The sequence below is a fragment of the Nicotiana sylvestris genome, chromosome 3 (assembly GCF_000393655.2).
Source record: "Nicotiana sylvestris chromosome 3, ASM39365v2, whole genome shotgun sequence".
NCBI lineage: Eukaryota > Viridiplantae > Streptophyta > Magnoliopsida > Solanales > Solanaceae > Nicotiana > Nicotiana sylvestris.
In genome coordinates this window covers 217339276-217361691 of record NC_091059.1, presented here as the reverse complement: position 1 = coordinate 217361691, position 22416 = coordinate 217339276, and the positions used below count along the sequence as shown (strand labels likewise).

Sequence of the window (22416 nt, the reverse complement as noted above, 5' to 3'; positions counted from 1 at the left end):
ATAGGGGATTGTTTACCTTGTTCTTCTTGGACCAAAACAGCGCTTACCGTAACTCCCGAAACAGCAAGGTAAATGAGTAGTCTTTCCCCAGCCTTTGGTTTTGCCAGCAAAGGTGGGTTTGATAAGTACGTTTTCAAATTCCTGAGTGCCTGTTGACATTCCTCATTCCATTCGAAATGATCTTGCTTCTTAAGGGCTGAGAAGAATTTGAAACACTTCTCTGATGATTTAGAAATGAATCTTCCCAAGGCTGCAATTCTCCCTGTTAATCTTTGAACTTCTTTCTTGTTTGAAAGTATATCGGGGATTTCCTCAATGGCCTTGATATGTGCAGGATTTACTTCAATACCACAGTTAGAAACAAGAAAACCCAAAAACTTGCCTGATGCAACGTCAAACACACATTTTTGGGGATTTAACTTCATATTAAATTTGCGCAAAATTGAAAATGTGTCAGATAAGTGTGATATGTGATCTTTTGAATACTGAGATTTAACAAGCATATCATCTATATATACCTCCATAGTCTTTCCTAAATGTTCTTGAAACATTTTGGTAACTAACCTTTGATACGTTGCACCTGCATTCTTCAGACCAAAGGGCATTACTTTATAATAATAAGTCCCCTATCTGTTATGAATGAAGTTTTTTCTTCATCTCCCGGATCCATTTTAATCTGATTATAACTTGAATATGCATCTAAAAAACTTAATAGTTCGTGACTTGCAGTTGCATCAATCAATTGAGTTATGTGTGGTAGTGGAAAAGAATCTTTAAGGCAGGCTTTATTAAGATTTGTGTAATCTACACAAACCCGCCACTTACCGTTCTTCTTTGGAACTACAATAGTTTTAGCTAACCAGTTAGGATATTTTACCTCATGATTAGAACCAATTTTTAGCAATTTTTGGACTTTGTCCTGAATCACCTGATTCTTGAAAGTTCCTTACTTGACAGGAGGGTACGATGAATCTTCATTTAGTTTATGGGTCATTACCTCTGGAGGTATTCCTGTCATTTCAGAATGGGACCAAGCAAAGCAATCCACGTTAGTTTTCAGAAAGTCAATTAACTTACCTCTCATACCTTGGCTAAGATTGGCTCCAACATAGACTTTTTTATCAGGCCATTGAGCAAATAACACGACTGGATCTAATTCCTCTATTGTTGTTTTAATATTTTCATTCTCTTCTGGTTCTTGAATGGTATCAGGCCTTGAATCTACATCTGTTTGCTCTTGTTCAGTTGAGGTTTGCATTGTGGTGACCTCAACTGTCTTCTGTGATTGATATTTACCTTTATTTCTCGTGCTTGTATCTGCAACAGAGTTGATAGCCCTGGTTGTATGTTGATCTCTACGAATTTGACAGATTCCCCATGGCGATGGAAATTTAATAACTTGATGCAAGGTTGAAGGAACAACATCCATTTTGTGGATCCATGGTCTTCCAAGAATCATGTTGTAAGCCATCTCCATATCTACCACCTGGAACTTTGTATCTTTAACGATTCCTTCAGCGAATGTGGTGAGTGTTACCTCTCATTTCGTGAGGACACTAGAATTATCAAATCCAGATAGAGTATACGCCTTTGGTATCACTTTATCTTCAGCTTGCATCTCACGTAATACTCTCAATAAAATAATGTTTATGAAACTAACTGGATCAATCAAAACTCGTTTCACATTAGTATCATGTATAATTAAAAATATTACCAATGCGTCATTATGAGGGGTTAATACGCCATCTGCATATGCATCATTGAATGTAATGTTGTCTTCCTCTAAAACATGCTGCACCAGTTTCCCTTGGGTAATTGTTACTTTGGAAATTTTGTTAGCTGCAGTATATGATATACCCTTGACGTCTTCACCCCCACTTATAACGTTGACAGTTCTTTTGGGAGAAGGTGGTTTGGGAGGCTCCTGCCTGTTCTTCATGTAAGCTTGCTTGCCTTTCTCACTGAACAACTCAGTAAGGTACCCTTGTTTTAATAAATGATCAACTTCACTTTGTAAAAACCTGCAATCTGCTGTTTTATGTCCGTGGTCATTATGAAACTCGCACCAATGGTCAGGTTGCGCCTGTTTGGGTTCGATCTCATTTGCTTTGGCCATCGAACCTTATCTCCCATGCTTCTCAAAACAGCTACGAGCTCGGAGGTGCTGACATTGAAGTTGTAACCACCGAATTTTGCTTTTAAATTTTTATCATCATCTCGTGACTCATAGTTATTTCGCTCATTCCTGAATCTTGATGAAGAACCTGATTCTCTGTTTCTTGATTTGTGATCGTACCTTTGATTATCCTGCTTTGACAGTGAATCCTTTCGCGCAGGTCCCATGTAAGGCTCGTACCTTTTTTACCGAATCTTTCTCGGTCTCCGCACGTCTCGAACTTACCTTTTCTTCTTTTTGAAATCGCAAAACAGTATCTTCCTCAATCCTCAATTTCGTGTTATACCTGTTATAAACATCATTCCACGTTGTAGCAGGAAATTCTCGAAGGCTTTCCTTGAGCCTCCTCGTAGCTTCCGAGCTTTTTTCGTTCAAATTAATTGTGAAAGCTATAGCTGCCCAGTTGTCAAGTACACGCGACAATGTCATTCTTTCTCGTTGAAATCTGTCCACGAATTCTCTAAGCAGTTCTGAGTCCCCTTGCTTGATTTTGAAAATATCCTCCATTCTTTTCTCTACTTTTTGAGCTCCCGAGTGTGCTTTGATGAAAGAATCTACAAGCTCAACAAAAGAATTTATAGAATTTTCGGATAAAAGAGAATACCATGTTAACACTCCTTTGGTGAGCGTTTCACCAAATATTTTGACTAATACTGATTCAATCTCCTGCTTAGTCAAATCGTTGCCTTTTACACCCGTCGTGAATGCAGTCACGTGATCTCGTGGGTCTGTCGTTCCATTATATTTTGGAATATCAGGCATTTCGAACTTTTTTGGAATTGGGAGTGGAGCAGAACTAGGCTTCCAGGGTTGTTGTGAATATTTATCTATATCTACCCCTTTGATTATGGGTGGCACCCCGGGTATCTGCTCTATGCGTTCACTTTGCTCCTTGAGTTGTTTCTGCAAGGTTAGTACCAAGTTTTATAAATTTGAATTAACTAAATTACCTGGTTCTCCATCCTGCGATTCACTAGGGGTTCCACCGCTGCCTGAATTAACAAGCCCGAAACGAGGGTTCTCCAGAGTGTTGTTATTTGGAGTAGGAGTGGGGCGTAAAGTAGGTAACTAGCTAACCAAGGCCTGAACGGCTTTATTGACCTGTGCGATAATAAGTTTTTGCAAAGCCTCATCCATAGCTTCAATATTTTCGAATTGAGTCTGTCCATCAGTATGAGATCCCTCAGGAGTGCCTTCACGAGATCGCCAAGGAGAGCCTTGTGGAGAAATAATCAGTGCGTTATTATCCTGAAGGTCTCTCTGAAGTTGTTGGTTTATCTGGTTTTCTTGGTTTCCTTAGATGTTGTCATTGTTGTTCGACATAGTTGATGCAACAAGGAAAGTTAAGCGAAAAGAAAATAGATTATCAGATTCCTGGTAACGGAACCAATTTATTTAACCAAAAAAATGAATTTTTAGTCAAAGCTAGAATTTAGAAGAACACGGGTTACTGATAATCAAAAGAATATATAAAAGGAAGTAATTTAAGTAGCAAGAGAGTAATCGAGAGAAAAACAAGTAAACTAAAGTTTTATATCAATAGTATTTTGTGTCCTTACAATTGATCAGATATCTCTTTTTTATAGATATCTTGGAGATATATGTTTTGTCCAAATCATAATGAGGCTATTATGAGTAATTAAAGACATTTAATGCTACGTTACATAATCATTATATTCAATACAAATTCTCTAACGTATTCCACATTCAATGCTTATTAAGTGACGTATCTGCACTCTTTTCTAACATCAGATTCATTCCTTTTAATTCTCGGACATAAATGATTTACATAGGTACGGGTGTTGGGTTATTTGTATTCCTGCCTGTGCCTCTTCCTCTGTCATTTGCTCGTATCTGTTGCAACTCGTGCCTCATTGCTAGTTGTAATTCTTTGACCATTTGACCAGTCTACGTGTTTCGACATGTATTCGTCACGTCACCTTTATATTTAAATACAATTTTCCCAATACAGTATTAAGAATGACAAGTGCATAATTTCTAAGAAGAAGGTATAAGTTATACCGGTGCTAATTACCCCACCTTCTATAAGGTATAAGTTATCCCAGTGTTAAAATTAACAGCGGGTACCTAGTTTACTAACCAAATAGAGTATTAAGGTGGTATTAAATTTTTATACTACTCTTATACCTTCTTATACCTTATACCAAACAATCCCTGGTAAAGTAGATCCAAATAATAGAAAATAACAGTTTGTCTAAAAAATTTACCAACTGCTTGTTAATCCTAGTTAATGCAAGAATACCAAACTCACAGATTACAAACAATAATATGAGTCCTTTTATAATTGTTTCGGCTACAAATATTTGGGTCCAACTAGTACTCAAATTAAATATTGAAACTCAAGAATAGAAAAGGACAATGCCCACCAACAACAATTACTTTACAATGCACTCTCAAATACACACAGTGGGCCATGGATCCAAATCTCAATTTAAAATTTCAAACGACATGCGAGTAACAATACGTTTCAGAGATAAACAAAGGTGAAATATATTATAACGTTAGAGATTACACATTGCGAAAACAAGCCTCAAATTCTCTTTATAGACTACAGAAATCCATGTTACACAAATGTAGTATACTATGATCATAATCAAAATCAACAGATACCGAACAACACAACTAAAAGGCCGGCTCTGATACCACGATATAGAATTAAATACGTACACTGAGCCATCGTAGCGAAAATTAAACAAAAACTTACCTTCAGCCATAGTTATTCAAGTAAACTTTGACAGAAAACCTAAGAGTCTTCTAGTCTGTACCTATTGTAATATGCCAGATTGATGGAATCACAAACGTATTTATAAGTAGGCTAGGGACTCTGATGCAAGTATTTTAGCCCTAGGGACTTTTCCATAAATTATAATTGCCCTAGGGATTGCTAATAAAATTGTTTCTTTCCATCAAAGAAACTAACATATATGTATTGTCACACCTCCTTTTTTCGGCTACACCCCCGCTAAGGGACGTAAAGGGAGTTTTTTCAATTAAAGGACAATCGAAACAGGATTTTATTTAAAGATTCAGAGTCGCCACTTGGGAGATTTATGGTGTCCCAAGTCACCGGTTGAATCCCGAATTGAGGAAAAGATTGACTCTATATTACAGTCCGCGAACCAGAAATCCGAGTAAGGAATTCTGTTAACCCGGGAGAAGGTGTTAGGCATTCCCGAGTTCCGTGGTTCTAACACGGTCACTCAACTGTCATATTCGGCTTATTTATCTGATTTTAATACGTGTTGAACCTATGTGTAAATTTTAACTTTTAACCGCTTTTATTATTATCATCATTATTTTAACAGAGAATTGCAACGTTGTGAAAACGTATCTCGAATCGCGTCACATCAATGTACCCGTGGTTATCGACACATTTCAACTCCGTTGAGATTTAGATTTGGGTCATATAAATGTGCACCCGATTTTAAGAAAGTAAATTATTAAAGGCGCGCCTAAAGCGACTAGCATATCATCATTCTGGGAAAGCCGTGAACTTTTGCGAAACGGTCCATCCCGAAGTCTAAGGAATTTTACAAATATTTATAGAGGGCCCCGTAGCTTATGTATTTCGTTTGTCGAGGCTCGTCTCATTCATTATTTAAGAAAAGAATTGCAACGCCATGGAAATGCATCTCGAACCACGTTACAATCAATGTACCTGTGGTTATCGACACATTTCGAATCCGTTGAGATTTGGATTTGGGTCACATAAATGTGCACCCGAGTTTAAGAAAATAAAATTATTAAAAGTACGCGCCTAAAGGGACTAACGCATTGTTATTTTGGATGAGGCCGAAAAATTCGCTAAACGGTCCATTCCGGAATCTAAGGAATTAATATATATAAACATTTAAAGAGGGCCCCGCCATTATGCGTTTTACTAAGCGAGGCTCATCTCGTTTATTTTAAGAGGACAATCCTAAAGTGACTATATTTTCTATTAAGTTCGTCTCTAAAATAAAAGAGAAGAAGTCCTAATTAGTTAATATTACAAAAGCGGGCTTCGAGTTCATGTTCGAGTCCAAACCAAAGGACAGACCTTTTAATTTGAACCCGCTACCTAACTCAAAGCCCCAAACTTATATTGTGTTAATTATATACTGAGACCTTTAAATCAGGCCCTAATTAAATGGGCCAACTAATTCTACTTGTGAACGAACAACAACAGGTGGGCCTTGAGGCAAGCCCAAAACCGAATGGGGCGTGCTAAGCTGCGTAGGAGAGATCGAGGGATCGAGCCCCTGACGTCAAGCATTTACTTATTCATTTGCATGTCATTAGGTAAGCATCCTGATTTTACAGTGAAAGCAGAACGTCGTTCTACTTGGAACAACTTGAACAAAATAACCACACCACTCTTTATGGGCCAATTTTAACATGCCATAATGTAGTAAATAAATAGTCCTATTAAAGAAGTTAAAACTGAAATTACCAAAATGGACTATTTCCAAAAAACATAAAACTCAGGAATTAATCTAACTATCCTATTAACCTAACATAAAACTAAATACATCCACTACTCGAGATCATATGCTTATATACGTTCAAGACATATCGAGTGATAATCTAGGTAATAAAGAAACCATTTCAGTTTATTTATACAGTCATGTCAAATATAACTGACAGCTGAACTTCCATTTCATCTCAACTTCAACTTCAAATGCGAGCTTACATCGACACAGGTTTTTAGAATGTGTACCTGGAAATGGAATACAATGGAGAAGAAGCGGGAGATCAGCAGCAGTAGCAATACAACAGATGATACATCACAACAATAAAAGTAACAGATATCTAGCAGCAACTCAGGAAAAATAGTTAAAAAGGATTCCCCAGTTATACCATACAGCAACACAAACAAACCAACACAGCCATAACAGCTCCCAAAGTCAACCCAACTTGAAACCAACTTTAAACCAAAAGAGTAGCAGGAAACAGTCCAAAAACCAATTTTTACTAGACAGCACACTAGTTTCCACTTCAGATTTTCAGAATGTTTGCCCTCTTAAAGCCAAGCCAAAAGAATAGCCCGACCCAACTCAAAAGCTTGGAAAATAAACTGATTTTCTATTTCAAAAACCAACCCTTTAACTGTGTAAAAGAAAAATGTACTGTGTAAAGCCTCTCCTCTCCAGATCTTTTTCTTCGAACAACCCCTGTCAAAAAAAAAACCCCTCCCCCAATGTCCTAAGTGACTCTATTTATATCCAAACACTGACCCTGCCCCTTCAGCTTTCAAAAGCACTTTGGGCAGAATTTTCTCACTAATTCTGCCCATCATCTCCTTTTAATTCCACTAGTATATATTTTGTTCCCCACTACACTTGTCTTGTTCCCCATTAATACTAAATAATTCATTAGTTTAATGATACTCTAATACTTAGTGGACAGAACACTCAAACTACCCTGTTTTCAATTCCCAAATTACCCCCTAAAGTCCTGAAATTACTGTCCTACGCACTTCCTTTCATCCTGCATTGAACCTTTCAACTCTAACCTATTCAAATCTACACACTAACTAAACTGAATCCAACTAACTACAACAGCTATAACCAATTCAAATCAGTTAGTAATTCAAGCTATTGAATCAAATGGCATTAAAATGAAGACTAAAGGTTCAGGGCAGCACATATTGAACTAACTATATTGGGGAACCAATCATATTTAGCTCAGCAACAGATGAACTGAAATCAACTAGACGAGCATATGCCTTAATCAGATTGGAGTACAAAAGAAGAAACAGTCAACAGGGCTTAAAGGGTATTGACAGATTCAGGATAATAAATGACCAATAAATTCAGTTCAATGAACTGAATATACCAACAGGCTCGGTTCTAAGTTCAAATATACCAACGAGCTCATTTTAATACAACCTTAGAACACAAACGAGGCAAGAGGGGAAACAGACAAGCATGAACCAAAAATTAGACTATTATCATGCTAATCTAACATTCAAGCATACCAGACTAATCGACGACACTTATTCAATCGATTACACAAATTATAACACATAACAATCGACAGCAAACAGAAGCAATGATAAAACTGGACCAAATAAAAGGTCTGATAGAGAAAGACAGAATCAATCGACAACAATTGAAAAATCAATAAAGCTACACTAAACAAAGTAAACAGAATAACCAAACCCAAAAACGGAACAAATAAGAAAGGGAAAATACCTCAAGAACTCAGACACATGGACGACCCTGACTTGGACCCTGACTTGGACCATTTTTGAGGTCGAACGGACCTTAATCGAGTGTTCTCAACTGAGAACACTTCGACTAAAGTCGATTAGACCCCAAATCATCCTTTAATTTGGACAGATTTCAACCTTTGGTCTTCTAGGGTTCTTGGGGGTTCGATTTGGGATTCGTCCAGCTCCGGCTTGATTTGAGCAGGACTAACATGGGATTTGGGTCGGGGGGGTCAGGTGGTCAGAAGGTGTAAGTTGGAGGCGTTTGGGTGAACTAGGGTTAGGGGTCAGTTCTTCGATCTAAGATTTGAAGAGTTCCGTTGAGATTCGAAGCAAACAGAACATGGATTCGTGGAGATGATGGCTAGAAGGTTCGGGGGTGTTATTTGGGTGGCCATTAATGACTGACTGGCGCCGTGGGCGATTTCCGGCGGGCGGTTAGCGGTGGAACGCGGTTTGGTCTCTGAAGACCCTTTGAGAGAGACGAATAGGGGGTTCTAAGGGGGCGGGGGGCGGTCTTAGGGTTATATACTGGGGGAAGGATTTGATCCAGGCCGTTAGATCGATTAAGATCAACGTCTCGGATCAATTCACTTAATGGAACGGTGTCGTTTGGACACTCTTAAGACCGGGTTGGTCTCTGGACAAACGGGTCGACCGGGTTGGTCTTTGGACAAACGGGTATTGATCTGTGACCGTTGGATGTGGTTTGGTTGAATGACTGAGATTTTGCCATTGAAACGACGTAGTTTGGCTCCTATACTATGTCATTTCACCATCCTGTGAGATGAGCTGCCTGGACCGGGTTTGGGACATGCCACTGGGCCAGGGATTTGAGCCCAATCCGATTTTCCTCTCTTGTTCCTTCTTTTTCTTCAATTTTCCTTTTGTTTTTAATTCCTAATTACCAACTAAAAATCCTAATTAAATTATAAGATTGACAATTAACTAAACATTAACTTATAATAATAGCTATTATACGAAATCAAACATCAAATAAAGATAAAGTCACATAATGCGGACATTAGCGCAAGAATGCAAAGTACATATTTTTGTGATTTTTCCATTTTGTAAAACAAACTTGATTGTTTAATTAATTCCTAAATTGTAAAATTAAACCCTAAATATACATGCAACACATATTTTTGTATTTTTCTCATTTAAAATATAAAATAAATATGCGCAGACAAAACACACATAAATTACAAACAACACAAAACTATTTTATTTTGAATTTTTGGGAGTAGTTCTCATAGGGCAAAAATCACGTGCTCACATGTATAACTACATAATATTATCTGATATATTATTTTCTTTGGAAGACAAAGTAAATAATTTATTACTTTATATGTAGGTCACATTACAAGTCCCTAAAAGCGACGGTAAATTTCTAACATAACCTACAGCTTATGGTGGAAAAAGAAAAAGTATATGGAATATTTATCTCGTTTTCAGCATTTTCTTGAAATACCATCTTAGTCAAACATGCAATAACGATAAAAAAAAAAAAAAAGTTTTTCCACAAAAAGAGCTCGCTAGCTCTTATAGTCACTATAGTAATAAATAACGGGCATGTATAGAAAAAGTATTACTCCTTCCGGTCTACGATAAGTGATCAATTTACTTTTTTATTTTGATCTAAAATAAATGTCTATTTATATAATTAAGAAAGAATTTAATTTGTTTTTACAAGATTACTCTTATGTACATATCCCTAAAAAGTTTTCTTACTCTTCACATTAAATATTTAATTAAGGGTAGTTTAATCATACTAGATATTTTTGTATAAAATTATATTTTTTAATGGGCATGCCGAAAGTAAATTGATCACTTATCGTGGACCGAAGGGAGTACAATAAATCAAGAGCTATGTGAGTTAGTAAATGAGTTGGTGCGGATGAGTTGGATGTAGAAAAAGAAAATTCCTCAATAATCACAAAATAGACTAATACTATCAAGACTTTTAGTTTAATGACGCCAGTATAAGTTTGAAATAAATTATTTTAATTTTTAAGTGACATCACAATCTCAATATGAAAATAAAGTCATGTGTTCTTAAATACTAGTGTTAGAACCCGCGCGATGCGCGGATAATTTGACGGAATATTAATCTTATAAAATTATGACCTAATATATTATATTATTTTAATAAATATTAATTATTATTTAATATAGTGTACATAAATATAATAAAATCTATAAAAAAAATCAAAGGTTACAAAGCATTATAGTAAACAAATTAATTGTTTATTATTTATTAAATTAGCAATTACTTAGTACTATACATTTATTAATGTAATTTTTTTTATTAATTTATCAATTGACTAAATATTTTGATACTACTTCTCTTCTAGTAGAACATACGTATATATTTTCTTATTCTGGAAATATATATTTTTATATTTATGTTATACTGTTTAAAATTATTGATAAGCATTTTATTATTTTTATAAAAATGTACTAATATTTTTTCTAATTAATAAAATGTGTTTTATATATAATAAATTATCTTATGTATAATACCTTAATAGTTTCTTTATATTTTTGTATTTTTCATTATGAAATTATGAGTTCTATTTATTAACTAAATTGTCCTACATGAGAAGTTTAATTAGTATATGTATTTTTACGATATCATTTGATTTTGTTTTTTAGTATTATAATACCCTAATAGTTTCTTTATATTTTTGTATTTTTCATTATGAAATTATGAGTTCTATTTATTAACTAAATTGTCCTACATGAGAAGTTTAATTAGTATATGTATTTTTACGATATCATTTGATTTTGTTTTTTAGTATTCTTAATTTATGACTAATTGTTTATTAAGATTTTAGTTATGTGTATATGTACGAATTTTCTCATAATAATTATAATTATTTTTATAAGTCTTGTATGTGTGTATATATATATATATATATATATATATATATATATATATATATATATATATATATATATATATATATATTTGCTCCTTGGTTATCTAACTGTATTATCCATTTTTTAATATTGTTAAATTGACATATGAATTATTAATAAGTAAAAGATTTAGTATAATAACTACTCCCATATATATATATATATATATATATATATATATATATACACACACACACATACTACTACTACTAATATATTAAAAAGAAATTACTCCCCAATTTGAATTGGTAGTTTTTTATTTTTTTATTGTAAAATAATTTTAAAACTCCAATTTGAATTATGAGTAGAATATTTTTTTGTATTTTCGTTTTTTATCATAATTATAAGATATCTATATTTATTAATTAACGTAGTGTAACCAATTAATTCAAAATTTAAAATTCAAAAAAAAAGTTAGTTAGAAAAGAGTTTATTTTGTCTTAACAATGCCACTTGGCTTTTTATTGTTAAGACACTTGTTTTAATGTAGTGTATTTGCTTCTCCTATTCTATATAGATAGATTATAAGATATCTATATTTATTAATTAAAGTAGTGTAACCAATTAATTCAAAATTTAAAATTCAAAAAAAAGTTAGTTAGAAAAGTAGTTTATTTTGTCTTAACAATGCCACTTGGCTTTTTGTTGTTAAGACATTTGTCTTAATGTAGTGTATTTGCTTCTCCTATTCTATATAGATAGATAGACTAGGTAAAACCTTATCAAATTATTTGCTTACTCCTAACAATAACAGGAATAAACTAGTCCTTAGACTTTTAAGGGTAATAGAGTCTTTTAAACAAGTACTCATTCTGTTCCCGTCTGTGGGTGACAACCAAAAAATCATTCTATTATTCTCGATTGCTCCAACCCATTTTCCCACCGATTCTTCGATCACCGGCCGGCGAATTTCTCTCCTTTTTCCGATCAAGTCAAGGTGCGTATCTATCTTATCTATGAATTTATCCCTTTTCTAGTAACATATTCTACTTACATTTGCTAAATTATCATAAATTTCGGCTTTAATTTTTTCGGTTCTCTAAGAATAATCATGATCTTATGGAATCAAAAGATCACATTTTGGTGTCTTGTTATTGCAATGGAGAACCTAATTTAGAGAAAAAGATAGTTAATTGGTTGAAATTACGGTTATTTTATGTGATCTGAAGGTATTTGTGAAGTTTGAGAAGGGGGCAAGGCATAATGAGTCAGGTGTTCGAAGGATATGAAAGGCAGTACTGTGAGCTTTCTGCTAATTTAACGAAGAAATGCAGCTCAGCTAGTATCCTTGATGGAGGTGAGAAAGATATAGCCATTTTCTCCTTTTTCTACGAAAAGATGCTCCTTTACTTACCCCAAAAAGGGAAAAATGCATTCTTGTTTTCTTCTGAAGAGTTTTTGTTTTTTATTTTTATTTTGTATAATGTTGGCCTGAGAGGAATTTAAACGAGGAACACGGTCAGTGATGATTCATATAGCTGACCCTGACTTGTTTGGGAATGAGACGTAGTCATTGTTGTATTGAAATCGCAAAGAATATTGAAAAGAATAAGTATCACTGCTCCTAATGCTGGATTACACGATAGGTCTTGTAAAACCAAGTAGTTTTTCATAAAATGTCAATTGGTTGGTAAGCTTATCTAAAGTTGGTTAGGTTATTTTGGTTGTTGGGCTTAATTCTTTGGGATAGCATTCTCTTGACTTTGACTTCCAGAACTATATCCCAAAAAATGCTACTATTAAGTTCCATTTCAACCTGTTTCAAACTTCTGATACTGCTTGCTTTTGTGTTCTTGTGCATTTTTTACCATTAGGCCAGTTGTTGCCTTTTAGTTGCTTCTGTTACTTCTTAATCACAGGGCTCATTAATCTGCGATTACCCTATCTCTGCCTGTTTGAGACCTCTGTTACAGCTTTTTTTAATGCTTGTGGGCTTTGACCATTAGTTCCTTGTTGCCTTTTTAACTGTTTCTGCATGTTTTTTTCACGCTTGCAGAGCAAAAGAAACAAAAAGTGTCTGAAATAAAAGCTGGCCTAGATGATGCTGAAGCATTGGTAATTCTGAATAACTTTGGCCGCAAATTGTTTTTTTGCTTGTTTCTGTATTTTGGTTAAGAATGCTCTTTTATCCTCATTTCCAGATTCGCAAGATGGACCTAGAAGCTAGGAGTTTACCTCCAAATGTTAAGGCCACGCTTCTTGCCAAGTTAAGAGAATATAAAAGTGATCTGAACAACTTAAAAAGTGAAGTGAAAAGAATCACATCAGCAAATGCAAACCAAGCTGCAAGGGACGAGTTGTTGGAATCGGGGATGGCAGATACTATGATGGTAATCCCCTCTTCCATATTGCGCTTTCCAGCTAATCAGTTTAATGAAGGAACATTATGCTGATCTTAATCCTTTAAAGCATTGATTAGTAAATTCTCATTACTCTCATTGACGTTGGCTAATAGTTTCCAATTGCTACTTCAATTTAAAGGACATGCTAATAATTGCACCGTACAGACCGAATATTGTAGTTTTCCCAGACATCTGAACCAATAGTGCGTCTCTCACATTGTATTACTTTATTGGTCTACATTTCCAACTTTCTCTTTAGGGTCTATCTCAATAATAGGTTCTTTTCTTTTCCTTTAGGTTCTTTTCTTTTTTCTTTTTTACGAGTCATTGCAGTGGTTTTCCTTTACAAGGGAAATTTAACCATTGTGGTATTGTTTTTGTCAAGAGGGAGAATAGCAAATAGTATAAGCTTTTAAGCATGTTGGAACCTGTAATACTCTGTCCATTCCATTTTATAGAGGTATTGGACTGGAAGATGTTATTTTGACTTGTAGTATGTTGATGATATTGAAAAAAACATTAAACTAATAATTGAAAAGCAAGTCTGATCGAGCAAATTTTACACTGAATTAAAAGCTAAATAGTTAAACGAATTTGTAATCTTGAAAATTGTGAAAGCGGTATAGAATAAGATTACTAGTGGAATAGTGTCAACTACTTTGGGAATGTCACATGAAGGAAAGAATATTCATATTAATTGGGAGGGAGGAAATACTTTGTGTCGTTATCACATAAAACATAAAGTTATGGAAGTTTCATATGGCTAGCTTATTGCTTGGGTGTGCTTTTCGAGCAATCATTTCCTTTATCAATGTGACTGTCAGGATGGATATCTTATGCTGTGGAAGTTTTTATGTGAGATTGAACGTTCTTTCACTTTTTGATCGACGCTTCATTGGTTATGCTTTTGCTTGGTCAAAATTTTAATTCAATGCCATATAGGTGTCTGCTGATCAAAGGCAAAGGTTGATGATGTCAACAGAGAGGTTGAATCATTCGAGTGATAGGATCAGGGAGAGCCGAAAAACAATGCTAGAAACCGAGGAACTAGGGGTCTCAATTCTTCAAGATTTGCATCAACAACGTCAGTCTCTCCTGCATGCACATGACACGGTATGCCCTTTATCCATTTTTTGTCTTGTGCATCCAATCGGTATGGGCAATAAGAAACTAAGAGGAAAACAAGAAGAGGGAAAACCTCCAATTCTGATATGTCACTGTTGTGAAAATTTCAGATGATGTTTTGACAGATCTAATTCAAATTTGCTTTGCTAAAAAAGGCATCTGTGATATAAGCTCGATTTTAAAATATCTAGTTATGAAAATTTGATCAGTAAGTTTCTTCCTTCACAGCTTCATGGAGTGGATGATAATATTAGCAGGAGCAAGAAGATACTGACTACAATGTCAAGAAGGATGAGCAGGAATAAATGGATCATCAGTTCTATCATTGCTGTCTTGGTCCTGGCTATCCTGTTAGTTCTTTACTTCAAGCTGGCCCATTAGCTCAATGGATGGCTTTCAGAATTTACGTGCTTCTCATTTGTTACAAAAAGAAAGAAAAAAGAAGAGCATGTATTGTTGGAGTACACTTTCTTGAGTTCACATGATAATTGTGATGTCAATTTGCGGTCTTTTTGTGGTGTGGTTTTGCCAACTTTCATGTGCTTTTTGCCCTGGCAATTGTCATAATATTAAATTGCCGTGTTTGTCCATTACTATGTCTGAATTTGGTGATCCTTGTCTGGGATCCGTAAAATGTATTTAACAGTGTGCAGCGTTTGATAGTGTTTTTTCCCTTACTTTTCATCTCCCTCGCCCTTTGCTTTAGCCTTTAGTCCACTCGTATAATCATATTCTAGTTTTCCATAGATGAACAACTTCTTTTGACCTACTATTGGTTCTCTTTCCGAAGGAATGGATCGGATAACAGTAATCTAGGAAACTTTTCGTCTGTAGGACTTCGTATAAGACGATTTTTTGTCAACTTGTAAAATCTGTGTCTTGGATGAACTTCTTAATTTTCTTTTTGTCAAGAGTTTAATCCCTCTTTTGGTACTAATTGAAAAAAAAACCTAGAGCATTTCAGATCCAAGTTTAAAACCCGACGCCCTTGTGTTCCTCTTTTTTCTTTTCCCTTGACACTATATTATTAAATGAGATTTAGCGTCTCTGACAGTGATTGGTCAGATATTGCTTAGAAAGAATGGACTAAATCAAATGAGGTACGTATGTCCCCAGAAAACATTTAGGGTTGTGTAGTGCATAAAAGTATTAATTTTTTGTAAAATAACATAGAAGTATTGGTAAAATTTTCAATTTTTGTACTTGGAGCAAGAATGTTCCCAAGTGTGTTTCCGAGCTAATGCAACTTTCTGTTACCCGCGCAACCTTCCGCGTACGAGATCCATTTTTTGCCCGAAATTCATCTCTACGTTAATGCTTACTGACATGCACCATTATGGGATAGAAGCAGCAAACGATGATTACGCTAAGCTTTGGCAGAATCTTATAGTCGACCATGCAAGCTCTCTGTTACATACAGCCTCCAACCTTTTTTATATTGTAGAATTCAAAAAGTTACCAGAAAGAATGTAACTGGAACTTCATTACCTTGCTTGACTGTGAAATCACAGGCTCTGGCTTCCTCACTATAGTTCAAGAATTCTAAATTCCGGTGATATTAGATGGGAAAAGCAAGAGCCACTATAGCACAATTAACTTCTCCTGTCCGGATTGCTTCTCTGAATCTTGACTTAAGCTTTATGTATTTTTACCTTGTTAACACACAATTACATGACACTGAAAACAGTGAGAGCAGAGGATTTCTTAATTTCTCATTGCACAACTGATCATGCATGTCGACCAAGTCGTTGATGGCAAGTTGGCCTGTTCCATTTGTGGGCATGTTGACCAAAACTGAAGCATCTTTTCATCCTCGAGGTATAATAGCTCTCCGGCACAGGAAATTCTGAGAACCAAGCCATTCATTGACAGGGAAAACTTCCACAAGATTGCAATCATCATAGACACATCGATTGATCATCCTCAGGTGAATCAAAATTTCCTGTTTGTTCCTCCTCCTCCTCATCATAATCTGCTGAAGCAGGATGCCCATTAAGATCCACATTCACACCATTGACCTTCCTAACAAACTGTCCCCTCACACGAGGTCTCCGTTCTGCCAGCTTTTTTCTGTTAACATACCTGATCTTCTTGTCAAAACATCTTTCCTTTCTCTTCTGTTTGAACTTCATAAGTGCTGCCTTTCTACGATCAACTTTGCTCCCCTTTCCTTCAGCCGAAGGCAAATTTCCAATTGTAGGCCACTGATGCGGTATTGGCATTTGGCCAGGTTGTAAGCATAGGCCCATAGGGTAGTAAGGAAATGATGCCATCCCATGCATATGAGGGGGACAAGGAGGCATATGGTTGTATGGAGGAAGTACAGCTGAATTAGCATGGTTGTGGAGATCTTGCAGGTTCTTCTGATAAATATGTGGTGATGGCATCATGACTTGATTCATTGCTCCAGAAACAAAATAGGAATAAGCAGTTTGTGCATGAAAACTCACAGCATCACGCTGAGCTTCATTGCGTGGATGCATGTACACCTGCGAGAACTCCTCCATCTTTGAGTTCCTCTGTTGCGTTAACTCTAATGACAAAGGGGGAGTACAGGACCTTTCCATGGAATACGACTCTGGAAAACTGTTACTACTTGGATAGTCATCGCCTTGTGAATTATTTTCAACTGCATCTCCATTTACTTGCATTTGAGTTTCAATCTCTAGATGCCCATCGACTGCATTAGTCTTCTCTTCAATTCTCAACTGAGGCACATTTTCGTGGGTGCAGGTTGTTCCTTGGTCATTGGTTGTAAGAACGCCTGATTTGACATAGGTAAAGAAGGCCGAGGACCCACCTATCTTCAGTTCACTCTTCTTAGGAAATAAGGAAATTTGTCCTGTTCAATAAGCAGTATGTTAAACTTAAATCCATTTGAAGAAATAGGGAAGGTTCATCTCAGATAGTTATAATTCTCAGGAGCATAAACAGCAAAGCTTATCACCTGTAGCAATCAATCTCAGGATCTGTTACATAAAACAATACAAGAACTCTAGAACAGAGATTACAATTGAAGTTGCTCATTAAGTCACTCATCTATAAGGCTATTTGAAGACCTTCAATATGTAAAGGCAACTGTAGTTTCAGTTAACATGAATTCAATGACTGCCCTAAATCATTCCAACAATAAAGAACACCATTCTCTTAATATCATCCTCAGACTTTAGACAAAGGAATACAAGATGAACTCAAATGTTTCCTCTACATATGGCAAATCTACTCACAGACTTGCCTGCTTCTGTTACTCGTTTCCACTGACACTACCTTAGGCATGCCATGCATCTCCAATAAATAGTTTATGCTTCAATAATTGAGTTCTAAAACACTACAATTTCACACGAAAACAGCAGAAATGTACTCAAATGCCTAGGATCTAGATAACTTCAAGCTTGGAAGAATGAGAAAATGCAGAACAAGTTCAGGCTAAAAGCAACAGAAATATACTCGAACGCCTTTTTGAATACCTTTCAAGCATGGAGGAAAATTGAAAATGCAGCCCAAACAATTGTAACAAGCTACCCCCCTCCCTCCCTCCCCCTCTCCCTCCCTCCCTCCCTCCCTCCCTCTCTCTCTCTCTCTCTCTCTCTCTCTCTCTCTCTCTCACACACACACACACACACACACACATCTTTGGGGTGGCGAAGCATGTTCTTTGGGGGGTGGGGGGTTGAGTACTGGATATGGGTTTGCAATATGTAATAGGTAACCTAACGCCCTCAAGCCACTGTTGTTCCTCTATCAAATAGGATTCAATAGGCTTGATCTTGGGAAAAAATTAGATTATTGAAAGGTAGTAGTATTCACTTTCTATAGCGATCATTTACTCGCCATTTTCCTCAGGTTGCAAATATGGGAAGTAGGATCTCATTTATATCAACAATCAAGAAGAATGAGTAACTTAAAGCCATGTGAACCACTGACCTGTCTGCCGTTCATTAGTTCCTGGCACATCAGACTGACACTCAGATGGAAACACAATGGCAGTCTCTATAGGAGCAGCAGTGGAAGCATTAACCTGAAAATATAGTGGCCGACAGACAGGAGACGCACACCCATCATATGTTAGTTTACTATCTAATCAGAAGGAAATTACTTAAAACTAACCATTTAAAAATTAACATTCAGGAAGCAAATTATTGTTGTAATTTTTAAAACAGTAACTGGTTCACAGAACTGGCACTAACACAGGTAATATCATATGAATGGAACAATCATGAAGCAGCACCGGCGCATCCCACAATATTTGCAATATGAATATCTTTTCTATTTGTCAGAATATTTTTTTGATAAATAATTGTCTGATTAGGATGCAATCCCATGTTAAGTCTATAATTTGTTTTTCCAAAGGTTGGGTGTAAGGATGCAATAAGCCCATTTATTCACTCTAAATTAGTAAATGCATTCTTCCAGGTTGTTGTATGTCACATGGAATTGATGCAAAACAATATGTGCATAATGGTTGTTAAAATGTACTTAGATGTTTGATATTTATTTCCTTTAGCGCTTCTTTATACATATAAAATTAAGTTGCTTTAGCAATAACACCCTTTTACAATGGTCTAAATTCTTCTATAGATAAGCTCAAATTAAAGGGTCTCTTGCCAAAGAAACCATAAATGTAAGAATGTAGACCTAGAAGTATCACCTGCATCAACTCAATTAGTCAAAGGTCTTATGACAAATTTATCTTCCAGTTTCCATGAAGGAGGAAACAGAATGTTTCAGCCAAGCAGAGTGAAGGTATTAACTTTTGTAAATTTAACCCCTCTCCCGCAAAACAAGTCACAATAAGTTTTGGCCACCGCTTAGTTAGGACAACTTTCAATCCTGAAGCTATCTTCCAAATAACAGACTTCAAAAGAACAAGTCACAGGATAGCACACATAAAAGCCACCTTGAATATGGTGATAAAATACAAGTAAAACAATGGATTTTATAGGTAATGTTATGAGAAAATGGTCTTCCAGGCAATAATACCTCGTCTTCTTGCTGAATAGAGGGACATGCTTCCAGATTGACACTCTTCCGGGACCTATCATCGGTATCATCAGAGAAAAGAGTAGTGCTATTTGTGTTAGGATCGCTGGGGTCTGATACAACCAAATCAAAGTCATAACTTAAGATGTTCTTCTCTGCTAGTCCAAGCTGTACAAGAAACAAAGAGAAACATTTAGAATATTACATGGATGTTGACATTGATAACATTCTAAAAAGTTAAAGCAGTAGAAAAATTCCTTGCATGCATCCTAAGAAAAATGGTGTAAAAAAGAAAAAAGAATTGGGGCTCAGACATCGTTTGCTTCTCCATTATGATCATGCCACAATAATAGATCCTTTAAAATGAAAAGACAGTGAAACATATCATCAGAAGTTAAGAAAAAGAACATACTATTCCAAGAGTGGTTTACTAATTGCCCTTGCCTAGAGCCCTTCTATTTACCTTTAGCCTAAGTCTCCCAAAATCTTGCTAAAAGATAAATCTTTCAAGTAAAACAAATGCAATTGCAAGGAAAGAGAATTGTTAAGCGATGAAATAAAGAACGTGCCATTTGCCTTCTTCTCCACATGTGAGTCCACAAGTTCAACAGCTCATTAGTGCGGAGAGGCTTTACAAGGTAGTCAGCTGCTCCAAATTTGAGGCACTTGACAACAATAGAGACTTCATCTTCCGATGACATCACTAGGAAAGGAAAAAACAAATTAATTTTTTACCATTCTTTATAAGTACATCTGAAATCAAGTTACAATTTATAAAAGTTATGCTTACTGATCACTGGAATGCGCCTCAGCTCTTTATCCCTCATGATGTATTTCAGCATCTTATATCCTTTAGACATAGGAAGGTCAACTTCAGAAAGGATGATATCAATATCAGGTCCTTCAGCATTCAGTGCATCAATCACCTGCCTGGGTGACCTCACCGAAGTCACTGCAAGGAGAAAATCACCACAATCAACGCAAGAACATTCAATGCTGCCTTCTAAAATACCATGTGTATTATAAGCCAAGTAGCCAACTATAGATTGACCTAGGATCAAAAAACAAGGGTAACTTACTAAGACAAGCTTCTTCCCCCAGCCACCGCTGGCGCCCAATTGCCCTACATCCTTTAGTTTTGTTTTCATTCTTATTCAACCATGTATTTTGAGATGGAAATTAATGCATACCAACTAAGCCAGTATAAGCTAATTATTTCCTTTTTAAAGGTTCAATTCTACTCTCCTTTTCCTTATTCTTCTTATTTTGTTTTGTTTCCTCAGTTGGAGGAGGGGGAAGAAGTACAGATGGTTGAACCTTTGAGCTGAGACAATGAATGCTAATCTTCAATAAGATCAACAGGAAGCAACATGCTTAAGTTAGGAACATCAGAGCTCATGTTAGATAAAGCAAGTGATCGATCATCTATATAAACGATTAAACAGGAGTTAAACTAAAATTAATAAAACTATTCCATTCAACAAGAGTACTTATAAGGCCTTATTTAACATTAATTCTATAACCAGCTTTAGAAATAAAACATAAATCATCTGGACTTAATTCACATTAATTCTAACACCTGCTTCAGGAAAAACATAAATCATCTCGAATCAAATTCCACAAAAAAACATTTATAAGACTGTCAATGATAAAATATACTAACAAAAATCATAAACTAGGAGCTCCGATAACTGGATATTACCTTGATAAGAGCATTTGCACAAGAGCGTAAAAACCTCCTGAGAGCTCTTGGCATCGTTATCACACAGTAAAATCCGCACTTTGCTCCTATCAATAAACCCTTCCCCACTCTTAACAATCTCCCTCTTCTCCATAATCTCCCACAATATACTTAAAAATCAACAGTTTTCAGAATTCCAGCTCAAAACCCCACTCCCCCGTAAATTAATGCTACAAAACCTCCATTCCAAGCACTTTCCACACTCTTCACTACAAGTAAAAATTAGAAACCAGAAAAATTAAACTTAGGGTTTCTAATTCAGCTGGTTTCATTTAGCGGATCACGTAGTCAACTTATCCAATCCAAGGATATACATCTCTTTTCACCTAATACTGCAAAAATAAATAAAAAGTGCTTCTGCTATTATGCTGTGCTAAATAAACAAGCAGCAACATCTCCGGGCACATCGGAGGGAATTAACGACCGGAAAAATACATAAATTCTCAAACAGCATCGTTCGTCGACCGATCCAGCGCACGTTAGCAAGAACTAATTTCGACAAATCTGTACACAAACTTCCTATCTGTTCTACCTACCTAGAGTAAAACTCAAGTTAGAAAAATAAAAATGAAGTAAAAAAGTAGAGTTTCCTCTGGCTGGTAAGCTTCTGAGTGGTTGTCTATAAGTTCCAGCTTTTTCAGGCCGACGAAAAATAAATACTTTTAAATTTTAATACTAGCACTTTTTAGGTCGATGGTGAAAGCTAAAGTACGCCGCGTAGGGGTTGAAAATATCTGAACCGCAGAATGCGGGAAATCAACGGTACGGATTAGATGAGGTGAGCGTAGCTGGCACGCTGCGTAAGATAGTGAAATGTAATACGTGGAATGTGGAAGAAAAAGTGAAAGAAAAAGTGAAAAGTGAAAAGAGAAAAGATCAAAAAGAGCGATGTGAGAGGAAGATATTTGGGATATTT

The 22416-nt window shown here is 35.8% G+C and overlaps 2 protein-coding genes across 2 annotated transcripts; one reads left to right on the top strand and one right to left on the bottom strand.

Moving 5' to 3' along the window:
- Positions 1 to 12036: 12036 nt before the first annotated feature.
- Positions 12037 to 15463, top strand: LOC104238760 (vesicle transport v-SNARE 13-like). Its single transcript, XM_009793222.2, has 6 exons — positions 12037 to 12249; positions 12482 to 12609; positions 13309 to 13367; positions 13454 to 13642; positions 14597 to 14767; positions 15008 to 15463. The coding sequence occupies exons 2-6, from the start codon at positions 12516 to 12518 to the stop codon at positions 15158 to 15160; spliced, it is 666 nt and encodes a 221-aa protein (XP_009791524.1). The 5' UTR covers positions 12037 to 12249; positions 12482 to 12515; the 3' UTR covers positions 15161 to 15463.
- Positions 15464 to 15866: 403 nt separating this feature from the next.
- On the bottom strand, positions 15867 to 22144 carry LOC104238761 (two-component response regulator-like APRR1). Its single transcript, XM_009793223.2, has 6 exons — positions 21462 to 22144; positions 20550 to 20711; positions 20329 to 20462; positions 19760 to 19927; positions 18704 to 18797; positions 15867 to 17621 (listed from the first exon to the last, which is right to left on the bottom strand). Exons 1-6 carry the CDS (start codon positions 21592 to 21594, stop codon positions 16678 to 16680), a joined length of 1635 nt encoding a protein of 544 aa, XP_009791525.1. The 5' UTR covers positions 21595 to 22144; the 3' UTR covers positions 15867 to 16677.
- Positions 22145 to 22416: the final 272 nt, after the last annotated feature.

Bases quoted from the DNA above. Each gene is read 5' to 3' on its own strand.
- LOC104238760 (XM_009793222.2), top strand. From the start codon at position 12,516: ATGAGTCAGGTGTTCGAAGGATATGAAAGGCAGTACTGTGAGCTTTCT. The intron at 13,643-14,596 runs GTAATCCCCTCT...AATGCCATATAG, and splicing joins GGATGGCAGATACTATGATG to GTGTCTGCTGATCAAAGGCA. The intron at 14,768-15,007 runs GTATGCCCTTTA...CTTCCTTCACAG, and splicing joins TCCTGCATGCACATGACACG to CTTCATGGAGTGGATGATAA.
- LOC104238761 (XM_009793223.2), bottom strand. From the start codon at position 21,594: ATGGAGAAGAGGGAGATTGTTAAGAGTGGGGAAGGGTTTATTGATAGG. The intron at 20,463-20,549 runs GTAAGCATAACT...TTCCTTTCCTAG, and splicing joins GAGGCGCATTCCAGTGATCA to TGATGTCATCGGAAGATGAA. The intron at 19,928-20,328 runs GCACGTTCTTTA...TTTCTTGTACAG, and splicing joins TGTGGAGAAGAAGGCAAATG to CTTGGACTAGCAGAGAAGAA.